The sequence below is a fragment of the Sminthopsis crassicaudata genome, chromosome 4 (genome assembly GCF_048593235.1).
Source record: "Sminthopsis crassicaudata isolate SCR6 chromosome 4, ASM4859323v1, whole genome shotgun sequence".
NCBI lineage: Eukaryota > Metazoa > Chordata > Mammalia > Dasyuromorphia > Dasyuridae > Sminthopsis > Sminthopsis crassicaudata.
Genome location: NC_133620.1, coordinates 431,209,797 through 431,231,369, shown reverse-complemented (window position 1 = coordinate 431,231,369; position 21,573 = coordinate 431,209,797). Strand labels below are relative to the sequence as shown.

The window sequence follows — 21,573 nt, the reverse complement described above, 5'->3', positions numbered from 1 at the left end:
AGTTGGTCATTCCATAACTTATAAAATTAAATTGTTAAACATTTTTACAAAAAATGTAAAAATTTTTGTAAAAAGTGAAATTTTGTAAAATTGCACTAGAAAAACTTCTGTGTTGAAGAGATAGTTTCCTTAAGATTTTCAATAACAGGCCCTGCTTTAATTATTTTTTACTTAAAAAATAATTTTCATGAGAAATTTATTAAAAACAAAACAGCTTGTACTTTTTAGCCAGTTCAACAAATGGCCTGATGGGACAATGGGACTTTCTTGAATAATAGATGAGGTGATGACCCAACTTTTATGATTATGCTCAATTAAAAGTTGAATTGTGCTACAAAATAACATTATTTTTAAAAGGTGGGATCCTTATACTGAACCCTATCAAATAGAATAGTCATTAAGGTACTTCTGAGAAACTCTGAGTCCTTACAATCTGGATAGTATCCTACTTAAATAACATTAACGTTATATGAACTAACACAGCTCTGGAATTTGCGGCTGTCTGCTTTTGCTACAGTCATACATTGATGAAGTATGTTCAGGCTTCTCTCTTTTTTCCTCTTTGCCATGGTCTATATTCCTAACTCTCAGCTGGGGCCAAGCAAACATAAAGGACTTTGGGGGGGGGGGGTTTTCCTTTTCCAACCTCTATTGAGGGTCATGATAACTTCTTTAACCTAATGAACAATGACATTTTCAACATTTTAAAAAGGCTTTTCATTTCTTCTTACAAATTTTTTATGCAAATTTGGCATAAATTATCATATGAGACATAATAGTAAAATGACAAAGGATAAAGTTGATTTAGCAGAGAATGTTTGTTGGCAGCTTTCCATACAGCTCCAATAGGAATGACTGTAGGTCTAGTGCTGTGCAATTTGTTAAAGCTGGAAACTATTAGAAGTGCAATGGAGAAAGATCACATAAATTTCTCCAGGCTATGCATTTTCTTTAAGTATTTCATTAATATTGATTGTTTGTACAAACCTTTGATTCTTCTGAGTAAATTTCAGTACCCAACAATTATGATAACCCTGTGGTCTTCGTTTGGAGTTTGAATATTCTGTTTATACCAGCTAGTATCTTAGTTTTTTATTTGATTATGCAACTTATGTATGTTATTATTGTATATGTTTTATATTCAGGCAGATTGGGGAAACCTTTTACAGTTTGGTTCTCCAGAAGTTCTAATTCATCTTCCTGCTTTCAGGCCTGATATATCTAGGCACTTCTATATGTATGGGTATCTGTTTCATACTTTAAAATAGTTTTAGAAAAAAATATTCCAAAATGTTACTTATGACCTTATTTACTTTTTTCATGTTCCTTGCCACTAGCCATAAGTTTCTGTTCTTCAAGTTTTGAATATAAAGTATCTTTTAATACAGTAAGATTTTTAGTTGTCCTTTGTACATGCATTGCTAAGAATGGAAATATCAGCTATAGTGTTAGATTATGAAACCTCCAGAGAAATAAAGCTGACATCTTTCTGAAGTACTTGTTACCTCCCTAGGCTTCAGTTTCCTCATTTATAAAAAGTAGGGATTAGCCTAGATCCACAGTCTGTGAACTTGGTTTTAAAAAATATTTTGGTAACTGCATTTCATTATAATTATTTTCCTTTGTAACCTTAGGTGTTTTGTGCCTATAAAATCATTCTTCTGAGAAGTGGGCCAAGGGCTTTATCAGATTGCCAGAGGGATGGGTCCATGACATACAAAAGGATCCCTTCCAGTGCAACTACTCTGACCAAAAATCAGAGTGTCTCATTGAAAGGTTTCCTATTTTTGTGTTACCTGGATTGATTGTCACCAAAAATCATTGTTTCCTCCCTAGTATACTCATCCAATTATCCTTTTCTTTTTCTTGCCTGGGCAGTTCTGTTTTCCCACAAATGCCAAGTTATGCTTTCAAGACAGATAGGAATTAACTTGTTTAGGTCCTGATAATATACTGAGGAAACCTTGTTTGTGTTTTGCAGAATGTATGTAGTCAACAGTTGACAAGTTTTTATTATTTCTTATGTGCCAGGCACAGTGCCAAACATTAGAAGTACAAAGTAAGGTGCTTACATTCTAATGTGGGAGACAAAACGGGCAACAAGTTACATATAGTAGTTAAGCAGATTATTCAAAAGAAAGAAGACTTGTTTTGAAAATATCCATGTCTTGATTTTGTGTCAGGAGTACATTTTTCTCTTTGCTTTTTTTTTTTTTTTTTTAATTTCTTGTTTAATAATAAAACTGCTTTTAGTCTGGTGCTGGCAAGAAAGCTGGCTTTGCGGGGCTTTTATAGTTGCAAGGGGATTTTTTAAATAATAAGTAAATATGTAGAATATAAAGTCTGTTCTGGTTAGTCTGGAGTATTTTGAAACCTTCAGGATGTTGTATACATCCTTGATCATAGCCTGTGCTTTTAGTCATGAGGGCTCATCAAGGTTCTGCTTCACTAACCAGAGTTCCTGTCCGACTGCGGCACAGAATTACTGGGGGGACAAGATGAGATCATGAATGAAGGAATAATGAGAGATAAGATGATTATAGATGCTGATTCACATAAAGGGCCAGTGGAACCTGCTTCTGGCTGCTTGAGTGTCCCTGTTATCCAAACAGTGAAGGCACTTAAAATGTCAGCTACATATATTACGTGGATGGTGCCTCCCTTTGCCATTCCTTCAGTATAGGATCATAGCCCCTATGTCTTGAGGCTATTGAGGGTAGGTATAGCAGCTGCTCCTTATACAGAGCCACGTGGCTCTCTGTATTCAGCTCGCTTGTCCAGTTTCATAGAATGTGCACTGAGAATGATAATTGCAGAGAGAAATTGGCATTTGTGTGCATGACTGATCAAGAGCAAAGCAACTTAATTTCAGATGCTCTCAGACAGATTTGTCTTTAACCTCTGCCTTTACAAGGAAGAAGATTATAGAGCATTATCATTACTTCAGCTCAAAATTTTATTGCAGTTGGCCAGACCATTGCAAGTTATAGAGCTGGGGGTAGATATAAGATGATCTTTAAAATAAATTATAAAGATCAAAGCATAACAAACTTAGAGTTAGTTTTAGCATAATAATAGGTATTATTTTAGAGCTTTTATCATAAAGGTAATTATCAGACTACTCTATCACCTTGTTACTCTAACCCTGTGATCAGTGTAAATAAGTTCCAGTACATCTTTGCTGTCTGTCAGCTATATATGTCACTTGGCTTTTCAGGTATTTTTCTAGAGTAGCCAGAAGTCAGTTTTGCTTCTAGAAACTTCTAGTACGCATGGAATAGATTCCAAGTTAATAGTGAAGTTCTACCTAGCTCAGGAGATAACATAGGCAAACTGAGTGGAATTTGTTTGGAACATTGCAGGGGAATTGATTTGGAAATAGATTTCTGTGATAACCTGTTTAATTTGAGAGTTTGATTGACCTATTGCTTTAAAAAAAGCCAATTTTCTCTAGTTTAGCTTTTCATTTTGTTACTTTATTAAAAGATATTCTTAATTTATCTTTTTCTAGATTGCATATACTTCCAGTTTAACATGAAACATAGCATTTCTGATTTGTGCTTATTTCTTATTTTTCATTGAGCTTTTACCCTTCCTTATACATATTTATTTTAAAGTAAAATGATTAAGCAAACATTTGAATCATACAATTATAGATTAAGAATTGGAAGGAATCAAAGAAGCAACTAGGCAAATCTTTTTTTATAGTTAAGGAAATAAAGATCCAGAGAGCTTAGATGACTTTGCTTAATGTCACACAAATTAGTGAGAGAGTCAGAATTTTAATTCGATCCTCTTGAAATCCAACATTCTTTCTACTCTACCATGATGAAGGAATGGCTTCTGTTTTGCACATATAGTTGGAAAATATTCTTACGTGTACTTTAGGAATCTTAAGTTTCATTGGTGTGAGTACTGTATTGATAATTTCACAGCATCCTCTTTGCTATAGTGACTGGTCTTCTTACTACAATTCTATGGCCAGGAAAGTTCATTACCAGGTTACCAAGCTCCAAGTGCTACACCTCTCTATATAATTAGGTTGGTTCTTCAACAACAGAAACATAATCCATCACCAGGCTTGTACTTGAAAGTTTTCTAACTTGGTAGGACTTGCCAGAACTTATGTTCTCCTGGGGTAACCTTCAAGAATTCAGGATCATTGGAAAAATAATTTAGTAAAGAATCCTAAAATTTCAGCTATGTATGTTAGAATGAGTTAGCTAATAAACAGAATAAGTACCATGTGTTAAGTAGTATATTGAATGTTGTGGAAAGACACAAAAAACATGGTTATGATACTTAAGGAAATCTGTAATTTCAAATCTTGTCTTGATTATTGCAATAGCTTCTTACAGTTGTTCATCTGGCTTATCTTCTCTTTCCTTTCCAAATAATTTCTACATTGATGTCATGCCATTCTGATCATCCTAAAACATAGATCTTTCTCCTATTCAGAAGTCTTCAGTGATCCTCTGTTTCCTCAAGGATAAGATATAAAATCTATAGTATGATATTAAAACCTCTTCTATCTTATTGCTGCAGATTCTTCCCAATTGATTTCATATCTCATCTTTTAAAGAGCTCTCTCTTCTCATCATACTAATCTCTTAGTTGTTTTTGAATAGGACACTCTATCTCCTGCCTCTATGAAATTGTGTATGCTGTCCCCCCATATCCGGAATTCACTCTATCTTCATCTCCCCCTCTTAAAATCCTTAGCTTCCTTCAAAGATATCCCTAGTTGTTGGTGATCCCTAATTCTTTAAGTAGTATTATATTTTGGTCCTTTGTATTTAATAACTTGTGTACATTTTATATTCCCTCAGTAGCATGTAGGCTTCTTAAAAGCTAAGGCTATTTCTTTTTTATCTTTGTATTCCTAGTGCCTAGCATAGTGCCTTGTACATAGTGGTACTTAATAAATGTTTGTTGGGATAATTGGATTAGATATACAATTTGAAATTAGGTAAGAAATGGAATGAAATAACATCTTTTATTTCCAACATTTTCAACTAAGTGGAGAATTTTTCATGAATTTTAGATCAACTTTTTAAAAGCTTGGAATAATATAAATTTTTCATTTGTGTAAAATATTTTAATTTGAGTCATTAGGCAAAATTTGATAATATGTCAATAAATTATTGCAAGGAAAAATTTAAAAATTGAAGATTTGTTTTCCCAGGAAACTGCATGCATTTATTTTCTCACAAATATGTTTTATAAGTTTGCATGTATATATATAAATACACATGTGAAGTTATAGATAGAGCAATTGAGTTTGGAAGACCAGGATTCAAGTCCTATTCCCTAATACCAATTGGTCATGTAACTCTCTAAATCTGTTAAGTTGTAGAAAAGCTGCTGGAGGAAATTTCCTGCCTGAGATTTTCCTATATCTATGAAATAACAGGTCTGGACAAAAGAAAAAAATGTCATATATGTTTGAGTGCTTTTATCACTTGAATTATTAAACAACAAATTATTATGTTGAGAAAGTATTTCTTGTGACTCTTCAAATGATTTCTTATAAGATAAAAATTATTCTAATACCTTGGTTCAAGTTGAATGCCTAGCAGTGTTCTCTGTCGCTATGTATAACATTTGGAATCCAAGGTTTTAGTTAATAGTAAACTAAAATCTCCAGTAATGTAAATATAATTGCAATATTTTTACAGTTCCATATGAGCTATTATTTGTAAAAACTAAAATGAGCTTTAATGGAAAATTCCTGTGTTAAGTGGGTTTCAAAATTAAGATATTAAATATTTGTAATTTTCAGGTAGAGTTTTTCCTGTGATTGCAGTATTTTATATGTGTGTGTATGTGCGTGTGTGCCTGTGTGTGCGCAAGTGTGAGCACTTCCTATTGAAGCACTTAGTGCACTTGTGGCACATTCAGTACAGAGAGCATAAGGAGTCATGTCAGAGGTCAGATATTTGAGCCAGTTTTCCCACAGCCGCCTGGTGTGAGTGATCTTTTACTATGTTTAAAAAAAATGGAAGAGGATTAAAGGGGATTAGAAAGAATATTACCCTCCCAAGTATAGGCCCAAGGCACTAAGGGAGAGAACCCAGCCAGGCAGCAAATGGGCTTTGCTTGACCAGGGCACAACCTTTGCTGCATTCCTTTAAGAAACTGAATGGGAAATGTTAAGTCCCCAAACTGGATTAGTAAATAATCTCATAGTTTGTGACATCTGCTGAAATAAATTGATGAGCAGGCTGCATTCTTACACTTTGAGGAGAGAGTCAGAAACATCAAGAGCAAAAATGATTAAAGTTGGGGATTAAGCATAGTCATCTAAGAGGACTATTTCATAAACAAATTGGAAAAAAATATTTTTATATATTTGGTTGATTGAAGTGAGCTGTGCATTTAGGTGCATATATTAGAAGCATTTTAGAATTCAAGACTTAATGGTCTCCTTTAAAAATTTTTGAAACTTTTCTCTACTAACATGTATTACAGGACTATAGAATCTCAATTTTGCAAATTTCTCTCTTGGATTTCTGTCCTTTTTACTTTGGCCTTTATAAAAACCATGGGAACCACACTGTTGATTTGAAGTGAAAGAATATGTTTCTTATGCAACACATCTGCAAGTAGGAACTTTTTCCCTTGCATTTTATAACAAGCTAGTGTGGTTTGGCTATTATGACTCATAATTCAGTATCAGATTGTTTATAACCAATGAGAGTCTTCTGAACCCATTTCAGTGAGAGAAGAGTATATCCTGAGCCCTTCCTGAGTGGAGAAAAGCCAGATTGGCCAGCTAAATAGTATTGAATAGTATTATCATGGATAATAAAGATAACATATGTTCAAATGGACATTTCAGTTTCCATCTTCATTTCAGTATGATTGATGAATACATTGTCCATTATTGCTCTGCTTTTGATAATGATTTTAATGGCAAAGCAGGGTTTTTATGTTAGAGTAAAAGATGGATTTCAGAATAAAGTTTGGCAACTCTTATTAATTCTAGTTATCCTTCCTGAAAATTCAGGAAGAAGAGGAAAAAAAGAAAAGTTCTCTCTGTGCAGTGTTCCCCAGCATGGTACTAAATTTTGACATTATTTTTGTTTTATTATGTTGCTAACATCTTCATTTTTGTTTTTCTCAGGGGTGTCTATGGGGAAGTTATTTGTCAACTGACTTTCTCAGCTTCTGTTTCAATTTTAATCTTGGGGAAACTTTATTCCTTTTGTCATTGTAGCCAATGAGAATATTATAAACTTTGAGAATCTTGTTTATGTCTGTGTGTGGTTTTTTAAATCAGTATTTAACATACCCACATTGCTCTTCTGGATCCTCGGCCTTATCATGAGTCTCACTCCAAGTATCCAGAGATTTCATTGTAGCAGACAAGCTTCCTAACATTTTGAGATCTATGTTTTTGTGAAGTTTGGTCTAATCCAGATAACTTCACTTTCTTTTCTTCTCTTGTGTGTCTTTGTGTGTGTGTTATTCTTCCAGTACTTACTTGAAATGAAAAGTTTAATATTACCCCCAGAACATATTCTGAAACGGGGGGACAGTGAGGCAGTTGCCTATGCTTTCTTTCATCTTCAGCACTGGAAGCGAATAGAAGGTGCCCTTAATCTGTTGCAGTGTACGTGGGAAGGCAGTAAGTATTCTTTTCCAACCCTACTAGCTAATCTCTCTGACTTTATTCACAGCATTCACAAGCAGTCTGCTTTAATGAGATTGTGTTAGCCTCCTTAAGGCTTTGTTGTTCAGATTAGTTTCAAAGTGAACTCAATACTATTATGTTTGGTTTTTTGCTAGAAATGCTTAATTCACTTATCTTGATGCCATATTTGGGGTGGGACAGAAGCTGCAATCTTAACCAGGAAAGTGTAGATAGTGTAGTGATATAGTACACTATAACTTATATTAATATATATATATTAATATGTATGTTATAATATTAATATATATAACATATATTAAAGTATATGGTTATAGGGAATTGTGCAGATCTCCATGTCAGGTCCTATTCTAATGTCTCATCATGGCCTGGAGGTGATTCTTGGCTCTCAAAAGCAGTGTAAGCGGAGATCAACCTCTGACAGGTCCCTCTGAGCTACACACACTTCAAGACTGGATCTCAACAGATGTTAGTTATGTCTATCATCTGGAGGGCCAGTACAGCTCAGTTTGGTGAGGCTTTTCCCTACTGGATTTTGTTTGGGTTTGTTGGTTTGGTTTTGGGTTTGTTTGTTTGTTTGTTTGTTTTGGACAAAGTTCATGAAATTTTCTACTAGGATATGGTAGGGTAACAGTTTACATTGATGAAATAGATTTTTGAAATGTTTACATTGTGGGGAAATAAGAGAGAAGCATAAGAAACTTTACTAGACTTTTCCATGTTTGTTTAATTATTTTAAGAATTTCTTTGCAAGAAGTTATAGAGCTAAGGTTTTTTTTTGTTTTTGTTTTTGTTTTTAGCTTCTTAGGTAAGAAATAGACCGGAAAGTATAGATACATAATTAGATATCTGTTTTTTAGCAGTTGGAATTCTTATAGTTACTCTCATTATACAAAATGAATTCAGATGGTTTGCCATCAGAAACTACAGTTTTATTTTTAAACATTCATTCAGAAAATCAAATAAGGATAAGTAATAAAGTATAACTTTTTTTTCATTCTAATTTCATATAACTTCACCATAATACTATTCATTTTTTCATGAATAATCATGACTCATTAATTTTTTCATTTAATTTACAACTTTGAACATATTGTTTACTCTCTTGTACTTGGTCACATACAAAATGGTGTACGTGAAAGATATTTAAAAGCATTATCAATATCAAATTAAATTCATATTTAAAAAAAAAGATATGAAGGTATTATCAATGGCCAGTAGCCCAGAAAAGCCCATAAGGTTAATACTTCCCAGTATTGACTAAAGGAAGGCTGAATTGAGGCCCTTACAAGGAGTCTACAACAATTTTTTAACACTTCCCATTTTATGCACAGCTCCTTAGATATTAGAGCTTGCTCTGAGGTGAACCAAGACTAAAAGCAACTCTGTTGACGGGCTTCTTCAGGTGTAACCTGAGGAATCACATGTAGAAATCCCTTTGGAAAAAAGTCAGCTGCCCACGAAGTGAGGAAAATAATCCCAGAAGGCAAATATAAAGTACTAAAGAAGTAAAGGATAAGAGTTGATCTTTTCAAGATTTGGAGGAATTGGTGGAACCTGCTTGGTTGTTTTGTAAAACACGTTTATCTAGCCTATCTTGCTACAGGAGCAGCAGGAAGAGGACTCTGAAGTAGTCAAAATTTGTCTTCCATGTAGCTTTATATTTTCCTTTCTATGCTCTGCTTAATGGCTTCATGGCTCCCTGTCTCCCAGTTTCCCAGTGTCCTCATGGTCCCTAGTCTTTTCATAAATCAGAAATTGCTGCAAAGAAAGGAACTATAATATTCATTCACATTGATAATTCTCCCACATAAGCTTTTCCAATTTCCTCCCACTCTCCAGCTTACCTTAGCCATATTACTCTCAACAGAAAATCCCAAATCTTCCTTTCTCAAGTTACCTGAGGGAGAAACAGGAAGTAACCTCTATCAGGCAAACCAAATGAAATTATCATCTCCATCCTCTGACCATTGTCTCCTTTCAGACACTGGCAAAGACATTTCAGGACCCTGAACTCAAGAACTTTGGGGAAAGCAGTGCTTCTAATCTAGTGCCCTCAACCCTAGGCTGTGGGCAGACAGGGCCTGCCAAGTACTTCTGCAGGTGTTGGGTGTGGCAGCCACAATCACTGGAGACCTGCACCTGAGTCTTTGGCCATGATTAGTGATTTAACTTGTGCAACTGATAAGGTTTTATCAGTGGAAATGGCATTTTAAAAAAGAAGCCTTAACATCTTCTGGGCCATGGGACCTTTGGTCTGATTTGTAGCTAAAACCTTTTATATGGGTTGTTTCCCATACTGGAATGTGTTATAGTCACTCCCGTTATGCAAAATGAATTCAGATGGTTTGCCTTCAGAAACTCTTGAAAGCAGGGATTGTCTTACTCTTCCCTTGGTATCTCCCACACTTAGTGTAGTGCTTTGCATCATATAGTAAGTGTTTAATAACTGCTTTATTCATTCATTTTTATTTACTTTGAGAATGCTGTGTAGTTTTTCATTGAAGTGCAACATTAATGTAAATATTTTGCTTTTGTTTCCCTTAGCCTTTAGAATGATTCCATACCCATTAGAGAAAGGCCATCTATTTTACCCTTATCCCAGCTGCACAGAAACAGCCGACAGAGAACTATTACCCAGTAAGTGAATTTTTCATGTTTTTGGGGTTATGTACCTACATTTTCCCTCATAATTTTGACCTTCCATTTTTGAAGCATTTTCATTTCAATCTCAGAGCACTGTATAAATCTAATTTAACTATCCTCAATATTGTCTTTTTAAAAGTAAATTATTATTGATGTTTTTTGGTTTTTCACCATCTATACTAACCTAGTATATCATTCTCCTTCCATTCCCCAAAGTGTCATTCCTTATTTAAAAAAAAAAACAAAAAAAGTCTGATAAAACTAACCAACAATGCATTGTTTAATTGAACAAGAGGTAAAAGAATATCATTATTATTATATCTTTGAATGACAAGATCGTTTACTATGCTAGGCAATAGTGTCCCCACTCAAATATAGGTAGACTTTAATTTATATTCTTTGGAAGAAAATGTTTTGTAAAGTCCTGTAATAGACTGATTGTTTTCTTATCTAAAGCAGCATGGATTCAGTTATTGTTATTTTCACTATTTGTGGATTAAGTCAGAAGGAGGAAGGGAATTCTCACAAAAATTTAACAGTCCATGCCCTAAAAAATCTGCACCTTTTCATTATCCTCATCTGATTGTCTTTCCTAACTTGTTCATAGCAACTCTTAAAAGCTATGAAATGATTGAAGATTGCCTTCTATAGCTTTTAGCTTTCTCTTTTTTATGCCTATCTCTATTCTCTAATGTTCTCATGGTCCCCCAAAATAAATCTCCCACAAATAAGTATCTATCTCAAAGACAAAGACTACAAAACTCATTCACACTGAGAATTATCCCACAGGACTTATTCAGATTTTGTTTACCATCCTTAAGCATTTAACTCTTTCATTCTCAGCAGAAAACCGCAGTTCCTGCTCTCCTTAAAAAAAACGTGTTTGGTTTTTTTTTTGAGAGTAGGATATCTGATAGAAGCACCCTTGATTTTCTTACCTTTCACCTCATAATTTGTATTGTCATGTGATGTTTTTGTTCCTCCTTTTATCCTGGGCCCACTTCTCCCTGTGCTCCTTTCCTGCTTCCCTAGGACCTTGTTCCTCATTCTCTTTATTATCCCCCTTCTCTCTCGAATCTTCAATATCTCCCTTTCTATTGGCATCTTTCCTGAGCCTCTGTCCTTACAAATAAAACACAGAAATATTTTTTCAAAGCCCTGCTACTTATTTCAATTACTATACATCCATCTCCTTTGAATGTCTCAAAAAGTGATGGACATTTCTGCTTCTGTTTTCTCATCAGCAGCCCCTCAGTACTTGCTTCTGCTGTCAACTCTTCACTGAAATTGGGCCTTTCAAAATTATCTCATGTTAGTGGCAGAGCTAAAAGGGAACGTAGCGTAGAGATTGCTGCCTCTTATCCCCTCTTTTAAAGCTGAGGAGATCTCACGACTGGGCTGCTACCCCCAAGAAAGCTATTGATAAAAACAAAAAAGCTATTGGTGGTAAACAAGTTAAGAGCAGTACTTTTTGTGATAACTGAGAGTTGGAAATCAAAGAGATGCCCATCATCCAGGGAATGGCTAAGCAAAAGTGATCCATGAATGTAATATAATATTACTGTGTTGTAAGAGATGATTTTGATGGTGAATATAGAGAAGCATGGGAAAATCTACCTGAGATGATGCTGAATGAAGTCAGCAGAGTCAAGAAAACAACAACATAAATGGAAAGAATAACCATACACAAAATAGCCAAAAGTAAATGTCATGAAAATACAAAACTCAAACCGGACTTAAATGAAGAGCTATGAGAAGACACTCACCCTACCCTTTCATGGAGGTAGGAAGTCCACAGTGATACTAAGGTGATATAAGAAACAGAAAATGTTTTTATACTTATTTAAAAAAAAATAATATTCTTCAAACATCTTCCATCCTTTCTGTTTCCACTATTTATGGCCTCTTTTCCTCCCATCTAACCTCCTAAAATAGTCTTCCACCACAGCTCATGACACTGGAGAGAAGTCAGGAAGACCTAAGTTCAGATCTAACCTCAGACCCTGGCTAAGTCACTTCATCTCATTTTCCTCAACTGTAAAATAGGGATAATAACAACACCTGCCTAACCAAGTTGTTTTGGGATCAAATGAGATAAAACTTGTAAAGTACTAAGCTGCATTATTAATTCTTATTGCCTTCTCCTTCCCTCTCTGCCTCCAGGATCTTCTTCAGTCTTTCCTGCATACAGTTACCAGGTGAAGCTTCCTAAAGCTCACTTCTGCTCATGTTATTTCCCAACTCCACATCTTATGGTGGCTTCACATTACTTAGAGCAAAGCTTCTTAAGCCCCCATATCAGGATCTCATAGCTCAATGTGGAGGTCACAGAATTATGATTTATTATCAATAAATGTTTGATTTGTATACCTATTTTATATACCTATTTAGCCAGAGCAGTGTAAAAATGTCTCAGGCAGAAAAGAGTCATGAGTGGAAAAAATTTTAACGTAGAGAATGAAATCTAATTTCCCCAGCCCAACCACCAGATCTTCCACAAACCAACCCTCACTTAGCTTTCCCCTTCTGTCTTCCTCCCACCTCTCTCCTGCTGACAGCCCAAACCAATCTATCTTGCCTTTTGGCTTCAACTGTTCCTTCTGCCTCAGATGTTCTCCCTTACTTTTGCCTATTTAAAATCTTGAAATACCTTAAATGCCAAGTTCTTTGGGGCCCTCCCTCGCACCTCAGTAACATATAATCCCTGCTTCCTCTGAATCCCAGATCACTTTGTACCTCTTCCATAAGACTTATTGGGTGCTGCCATTTAGCATAGTTATTTGTGTGCATATCTATTATGGAAAATGTTCCATAAATTTTTTGTTGTTTGTGTGATTGAAATAATTGATGAAATTGAAGTTGCTCCCATTCCCAGAGGAATTTGCATTTTAATGGTTGGAACCAGAATTTCTAAGCCAAAAGAATGAATTTCTAATTGTAGAATTTCAGTGAGGGATATAGATACTTTAGGAGGAAAGGCAATGGGGGGCAGTCTTCCTTGCCTCTGAAATTGCTCTACGTAAATAGCTATATTCTTTTCCTAGACATAAGGCCAGGCCTGGATAATAATATAACTAAAACCAGAATTCTCTGTAAGGCCACAATTTTGGCAGCATGCCTATTGGCAAGGCTGAGTTAATGCTAACTCCACAGATATGGATGCTGCCTGCTGATTTACAAATTGGGGGTGGGGTTGCATGCTCTGATTTTTTTTCTTTGTCTATATTGTGTCTCTGTATGTCAGATGACTTTGTAGAACAGACAGATTTTTTTTTTTAATAACATGAAATCCTAATGCCTACAAGTGTTTAATACTTTTTGTTTTTAATCCTTCTTCACCCTTGATTTGACTTATTACATACTGGGATTTACTTGTGAGCTTCAGAATGAAGGTCAAACTGGAACTATTTCCTTTGTTCCCTCACATATTTAGTAGAGTCTTCTATAATACCCCCTGATAAATTTTTCCATGCAAACCAGTGATGAAATCTGAAATTTGGCTCCAAGGGAGTGCTTCTCTCTTAGTCATCTATTATCTTGAGGTATTAACTGACTGACAAGTGATTCTCTTTAGAAAGCCATCCAAAAAGAAATAATTAGGACCTTCACACAGCGTGAAAACTTCACATTTTAGAAAACCATGTAGCCATAGATATGCGATAGCTATGACAAAGTTCTGGCATTGGTCCCCTGCTACTACCTTTATGCAGGAGACTTTATGAAAACCACTGGCACACATCAAAACTGTTCCCCCCTTTCTAAAGGAAACATGATGTTCTGTCTTTGCCTAGGAGAATAAGACTAGGAGAGTGAGGGGCTCAGAGGTATTATTTATTAAGAGGTATTTATTTATTATTATTTAGATCAGAGGGAAGAAGATACTTGAGGCAGAGTCAGGGAGGCTATTTGGGGGGAGTTCAGGTGAGAGATAATAAATGACGGTGGTGGCAGTGGAGAAGGAATATAAGGGATGTGGCTGAAAGAATAGTGAAACCAGATACTGCGTCTGCCTGGTGGAGCCAGGTCACAGATGGGTTGCTATGTTAGAAGCCCGGCTGCTATAATCCTGCCTAGAATATAGGATGGTTCTTATTTCTCATATATAGTCAGTATTTTCTTGATGTAGATCCCTGAATATTAACCCTGTCTATAGTGGAATATTAGGTTTTGTAATGCACATGGTAATATTACAAATATATTACAGCTACTGAAAAAATGAAGTTAGATGTATTAGAGCTTGTAAATGTGTTTAAGAAAGTATAATTTATCACTGACATCCTTAAGACTGTTTTTGAATTGGATCTCTTTCACATAATACTGGGTGTTGCTTCAGGAATCTCTGGGTTGATGGCCAAATCTGGGCCTTCAGCTTTGTAGCCCATGAAATCACAGCACGGGCACTTGCTTCAGTACTGGCACTCACACATTCTTGCATCATTTAAAATCAGCAACACACCTCATGTGGCCTGGGATTTACCTATTTTCTTTGTTTCCTCTTAATTTTTCTACTTATAAAAATTACTTTTAATAATTGCTGTAGTTTTAGATGAAGTTAGATACTTTTTAGGATAATGTGTAATTATTCTGACTTTTTTTTTCTTGCAGCATTTCATCATGTTTCTGTTTATCCAAAGAAGGAGCTTCCTTTTTTCATTCACTTCACAGCAGGACTGTGTTCCTCAACAGCAATGCTTGCCCTTCTCACCCATCAGTTTCCTGAAATCATGGGTGTTTTTGCTAAAGCTGTAAGTATGGTCTCAAGGACTTGCTTAGAATATTTGTGAGACACAGAAAACTGTTTCTGATTTGTCTATGCAATCCAGTTGAGATGTGAAAAATGTGCATTTAGAGTAATTATGAGTCATGCCTTGTACAGTTGCTGCTATGGAGCCATCAAATTTGGGTCTTGGGTGATTTGACCTATGATTCTGTAACTTTAACAAAAAACTTGAAAGAGTACAAGTGCTGAACATTATAAAGTTGGTCTCTATAGATCACTCTTCATAGTAATACAGCACTCATTATTAACTTAAGAACAATCCAGTTTTTCTTGGCTTGCTTACCATTATTGTATGTTTTGTTTGGCATTTAAAAAAAATTCCATATTTTATGAAAAAGGCTTCTGGTTTTCCATTTAATCTAAATCATGAGTTCTAAGATCCACTCAATTTAGGTTAAATTTAGTAATATAGCCAGGGTGATGCAACAAGGTGATTAGATCAGTTGCCCTGGATACAGAATGTGATTTGACTTGAAAGTTGCCCCAGACCACTGCATCTCATTTGCTGTCCTGATTTAAGGGACTCAAATACATATCACCACTGAGTTCTATGTCCCAGGCAGTACTTGTAAGCTGAGGTTCAAAGAACTCCTACTTCATGGTTCAAGTATCCTCATCAAGGATAAAGGGATACAGTTCTTGGAATTTGTGAAGTATAAAAATAACATCTTACATCTTTGAGTGACCTTATGTATTAACATGTATTGGTGCTAAGAGAAAACTCAAAAGCACAGTTCCTTTCCATTTTCAAATCTTCCACTCCTATTTTCTTATGCATCTTTCCACCTTCACACTAGAGACATTAAAAGATGATAAAAATTGGAACATATCAAGAAAAAGGTGATACTTGACTCAATTAAAGACATTACTTTCCAATCTTTAGATTCAAGGAAAGATATTGTGTTGTAGGTTAGTGATTCTATCAGCAATGATACTTGAAGTCAGAAGTTGTTTTTTTGGGGGGTGGGGGAAGTAACAGAGAGGGTCAAAAAAAATCCTTCATTCTTCATAAAGTTTTTATCTCTTTTTCCTCCAGCTGTTTTTTCTCACACACCCCCCCCCCCTTGGTTTTAAAATCTATTTAAGTGACAGCCTATTCTGTGCCTTAAAGATCAGCTGGTTTTTCTCTAGCATCAGTGTTATGATTGCTGGTCTCCCCTCCCCCCCTTTTCCCTGAAGGTCAGCTTCACAATGTGTTAAGTTGCCACTGGCACTTAGCCTGGGAATCTGAGTTTGCACTTGATCATTGGTCAAGCCTCAAGAAGACTGACTATACACTGTTGTTTAAGAATAGATATTTAGATTGGAAACAAATTATTCTGTTTCCTTTTAGTGTAAAAAGGGAGCTTATTGATCGCACTGTTACTGTTTCCTGCAGTGCTATTGGGTAAGGAAAGAGAGCATTCTATAGAATTCTGTTTGCATTATTTTTCACCGAGAGGAATGGATTCCAAAGAGAATCCTATCCATTTCACAGTTTGAAGAAAGATTATAATTGTGCATATGGGTTCATGGAGGTATAGAGGTAGAACTTGTTTCTAGGTATATGAAAGAGTAGCAGGGTCGGTAAGGAAGAAGATGAATCTGGAATAGACTTGTAGACTCTGGAACAACTGACCTTATTCCCTTGAGGGTAATAGCCAAGAGCTTGGGTGGAGTATACTGTTTACACCATCTATGATAGATTGGATGTAGTGCCTGCTATGATCTGAGAGATCACTGATCTTATAAGAACCACATGGAATAAATAGACTTCTGGTAGGGTATAATCCATACCCATTATTCCCTTTGTGAATAAATAGTAATAAATTTGAGGTGAAACTTTTCATAGATTAAAATGCAATCAAACCAAGTAATCTGTGCTGCAGAAACTTTCTTGCACTATTAAAGCCTCTAGTTTTTGCAGAATAGACTTTTCACCATTAACTTTTGATTTAAAATATTTATATATATTTGTAATTTTGTTCAATTGATAAAAAGATTTTTGTATGTAATTTAAAAAATGGTATCCTGCCAAAGTTCTTACAAGTCATGGCTTATCAAAAAGATTTTCATATATATGATCTTAAAATTTCTAAAGTTGTGAGAAGACAAAAATTAAGACACAGATATTGTCATTTAGCAGGAATTATCTAACTGTTATAGATAGGGTGCTAAGCAAGATGCAGTTCTCAATTTTTGAATTTATCTATACTTATTGGGAAGTGAGCCACTTTCTTTTCTGGTACTTCTGTACTCCTCCCATTCACCTGCCCATTGATTTTGGTGGAGCCAGTTGACTTTGGGTGGGGGAGAAGAGAGCTGTCAGAAATACTAATGTAATCTTTCTTATACAGATGTATAATTTGGTCTCCCATGCATGTACACAGAAAGGAAGATCTGTTCTTGTATTTTCTCTTAGAAACTTCTAGAAATGGCAGTTTGCTATTGTTGAAACACTGTAGATATTTTACTGATTATATAATCTTTTGTGGGGTGGTCTAGAAACTTAACCACTATTTGTAGCACTTTCTGATTATAAGACAAATCCATTAAATTCTATACAGTCTAATTATAAATGGACTTTTGAAACAACCCATTCCTAATTTAGCAGCTGCCTATTGCCAGGCATTCATTGAGTCCTTAAAATATTTGTTAGAGAGAGCAACACAACAGAAATTGGGGGTGAGTTTTTGAAGCATGCTTGTTTAGTCAAGGAAAATCTTTCAAAAATTTTTCTTGGTGAGTTTATTTCACCATTAACATTATCTCTCATTTCCCTTCTTCCAATTGGAGCTTTATAAAATTGTTACAAATTTTTTTTTCTAAACTGTCTTTAAGAAATTTTGATACCTTTCGACTTAAAAAAAGTCATAAAATGTTAGAATTGGAAGAGATTTTGGAAGTCAGCTAGTTTAACCTCTTTCCAAATCATAAAAATCCCAAATAACATGGATTATCCAGATGATTAACTTCTACATAAAGCACTCCAATGACACGGAATTCATTACCCCCAAAATGAACCAAAAGGATTGATGTTACATGCTCATTTAAATGATATTGTACTTTATAGAACTCGACTTCACTTTTACAAAACTGAATTTTTTTCTTGGATATTATGAAAACTTCGTCTAGCATCAAATAAAGAAAAAGAAAGAAGATAAGAAGCAGAACATGCTGATACCACACTTGATATTCTTCTTTGCCAAAATGTCTGAAAAAGGAAGGATTGCCTTAAACAGTAGTTTTGTTTTCTTACTTGCTGTTAAATATTAAAATTCAAAGTAAGGGTAGTGAACAGTATAGTTGAATTGTAATATGATTCCTGTTATCTGAGAAGAACTTTTCCTCAGGAATGATTCTGCACGTTCCTTTAAAAAGCCAGCCCTACTCCCCTTGGTTTCCTATTTTTCTTTTTTATAAAGCAGACTTCCTTCTTATTCATTAGCATTTGATTGAACCTTCTCCTTATCTTGAGCACTCCAAAGAGAAGACATAGAAGGTGTCAGCTGTTGTTCACTAGCCAGCTAATAATACGATAATAGATCTAGGTTTCTTCACATGACAGAATTGTTTATGAATAAAAAAATGTCATAGCTTGAATTTATCAAAAGAGGGGAAGTCTATGAAACTGTGGAAGAAGATGCTGTAAATGTGTAAGTAGAGAATCAGAAAGATTTCCTGATCCTGCAAATAAAATGCTGACCGATTTTCCCCAGAGCAGCCCTTCACTAAATTTTTGTCCTACTCACTATGTATTATAGATTTGCTGCTTAGGGAGTGGGCCCCGTTTCCACATAGTTCTTCTAATCTTTATGTGGGAAAATGTAGTTGGACATGCCAGTGATGAATTTCTGAGCAACTTATAATTGGCTAGCTCCAGTGTAGCCAGGGCCCAACAATCTGCTTGATTAATTCTTTAAGGGCTGCATTAGCCAAGTTGTATGATTTCCAAAGAGATAGGTCAAATGTTACACTAACAAAGAACTTCTATGTAAAATTTTTCTCTTGGGCTCCTTCAACTCCTTCCCAAAAATAATTAACTTTTTTCTTCCAAAATTGCATTTAGTTTTGAATAAAGCTATGAAGGCCAAGTGTTGCCCTCCCTGAGTGGTCACTAAAAGAAGGTCCTTCTGGACGTATAATTTTCTTCAGAGCAAAATTAATTTTTGATTCTGGCTTTACTGATAAAGATATCAGTGGAAGAAGAAATGGTAAATATAGTTATTAAGTATGCTTAATAAACCATTGTTATGCCCAGCATTTAGCCTTACTTGATATAGTGCCATTTTGACAGAGTACAACTTTAGGAAGTTATCTGGATAATTCCTAAGTGGTAGGAAGTCTTTTAAAATAATATCTGTCTCAGAAAGCTTGAATAGCTATAACTGATGTGTGCCTTTTTTTGCAATAGTATAGTGTCCTGGAATTGACAACTTACAGATGACTTTGTATGAAAATTGATTATTTTGGAAATGAATTTCTACATTGCATGCAAATTCATATGGCAAAAATGATGTGTTTTCATCCTCCCCTCGCCCCTAAAAAAATTTCAACTGAGATTTTTCTCCTGAAAGCATTGTTCTGTAACTTCCTGTTGAGGCTATGGTGTACCAGAGGTTTTTCAGTGGGATTCTTATGAATAAAATGAGCCTTCTAGGAGGCAAGTCTGAATTTTCAGCAGTATGAGTTTTTCTTCCATCCCTGATACATGTATTCATTTTTTTTTTAATTGTACTACCTTTTTTTTTTTTTAAACTTTCTTTATTATCAGCAAGCTCTTAGCATCCTTTTGATTCTCTGGTAACTAAGGAGTTGGAACAAAATATATTGGATTTCTCAGTGTTCAAAGACAAGGATGTGGGTATAGCTATGGGTGTCTTTTCTGTATTCTTATTCAAAAAAGATATTAGATTGAAGAATTCATAACATTATTGCTACTTCTCTTTCTCCCCTAAAATTCCTTCTTCTAAGAAAAAAATGAAAAAATCAGTGCAATATGTATTGCTTTATGTACATAGAAACAAAGAGCAGAGTCCCTTCCCCATAAGGCAGTTCACGAAAAGTACCCCCTTTTTCCTGACTTGTATTATCCATTAAACATTTGTTCATAAAACCTCTCTTTCTTTATTTAGTGGTATATTTAAAATTATCTTTCCCTCCTCAAAGGGAATGTTCCAAGTTTAGAACTTCCTGATAACTACTGTTTATTAATCCTATTTATTACTTAATGAGAAGCAGTGGAGTGGAGTGGAGTGGAGCATTGGACTTGGGATCTGGAAGACCTGGCTTCAAATCCTGCCACAAACATTTAACATCTCTGTGATCTTTTTATTTCCTGGTCATCCATAAACTGTTAATACTATTTTTATTCTGTTTGGTAACTTGAGAAAACTACTTACCCTCTCTAGCCTCAGTTTCCTTAATTGTAAAATTTGGGGAATAGATTCAGTGGCCTTTGAGATCCTTTCATGATCTAAATCTATAATCCCAATAAGTCCTGGATTCAAATGCTGACTTAGATACAAGCTGCTGTGCCCTTGTTAACAATGAGTGGAGAGATTAGTTGTGCTTCTGCCAGCTTTATTATTTTTTATAACTGGCCTTTAAGATAGGTAGACTGCAAAGGAATTTTAGATATCTTTGCCTGGTAAAGTTGGTCTTAATTGGTTATATCACAATTCCTATTAGGAAGCCTTACCAACTCTTTGTTTTAGGAAAAAACATCACTTTTTTTTTTAAACAGACTCAGCCCAGACTGTGAGTCATAAGTAGAGAATAAGTAGAGAGTCATAGGTATAAAGAGTAATGAGATAGTGGCTGGAGATAAAGAATGGGATTTTAGGGGGATATTCAATATGGTTTTAAGACTTCTCTTTGAATAGAGTTTTCTTTCAAGATCAGATTTATAATGTTTAAAAAAGAATCAAGTCCATAAGAATAGTTTACATTGAAATACCAAATACAGAGCCATTTGGATTCAATTAGCATCCTTTTTCCTGATGTGCTTTCTCAGATCTTCACCACAATCTGGGGGACAGAAGGTAGGCTCATCTTTCTTTTGGGAAGTTGGAGCTCCAAACCATGCATTTATTGAGAGGCACATAATTATTGGTTCTTTATTATTATTTTGGAGGTTACATTTCTTAAAATTTAATTTTGCCCATCCCTCCCCCCACTTGAGTGGGCCTCCCGTTTGACACTGATTTATGAACATATGTAAAATTGTAGTATTTGTTTTAATTCTTAGCAATTTTATTTTATTAAACTGCATTATCCACTTAGCTGCACTGGTAAATCTCTTTTAAAGCTTATCTCAGTTTCTCTCTTCCTTCCGGTGACTTTCATTTCTCCTCCCCTTAAACTGCCCACCAGCACTGCCCCATCCTAGACCTTAAACTCACCTAGGACAGCTTCACCCCAACATTTTAATCTAGTCTCCTGCCCTGGGTTCTGCGCCTTCTTAACCTCCCTCCCTCTGCACCTGTTCTTTAGTCTTCTTTTTTCCCAGTCT

The 21,573-nt window shown here is 35.1% G+C and overlaps 1 protein-coding gene across 1 annotated transcript in view; it reads left to right on the top strand.

The window, feature by feature from the left end:
- The window catches only part of ST7L (suppression of tumorigenicity 7 like), an 85,523-nt gene that overhangs the window by 35,722 nt on the left and 28,228 nt on the right, over nt 1-21,573 (top strand). The window contains 3 exon segments of the mRNA XM_074263069.1: nt 7,480-7,630; nt 10,202-10,294; nt 14,906-15,045. Of these exon segments, the coding sequence (XP_074119170.1) occupies nt 7,480-7,630; nt 10,202-10,294; nt 14,906-15,045 (384 nt within the window).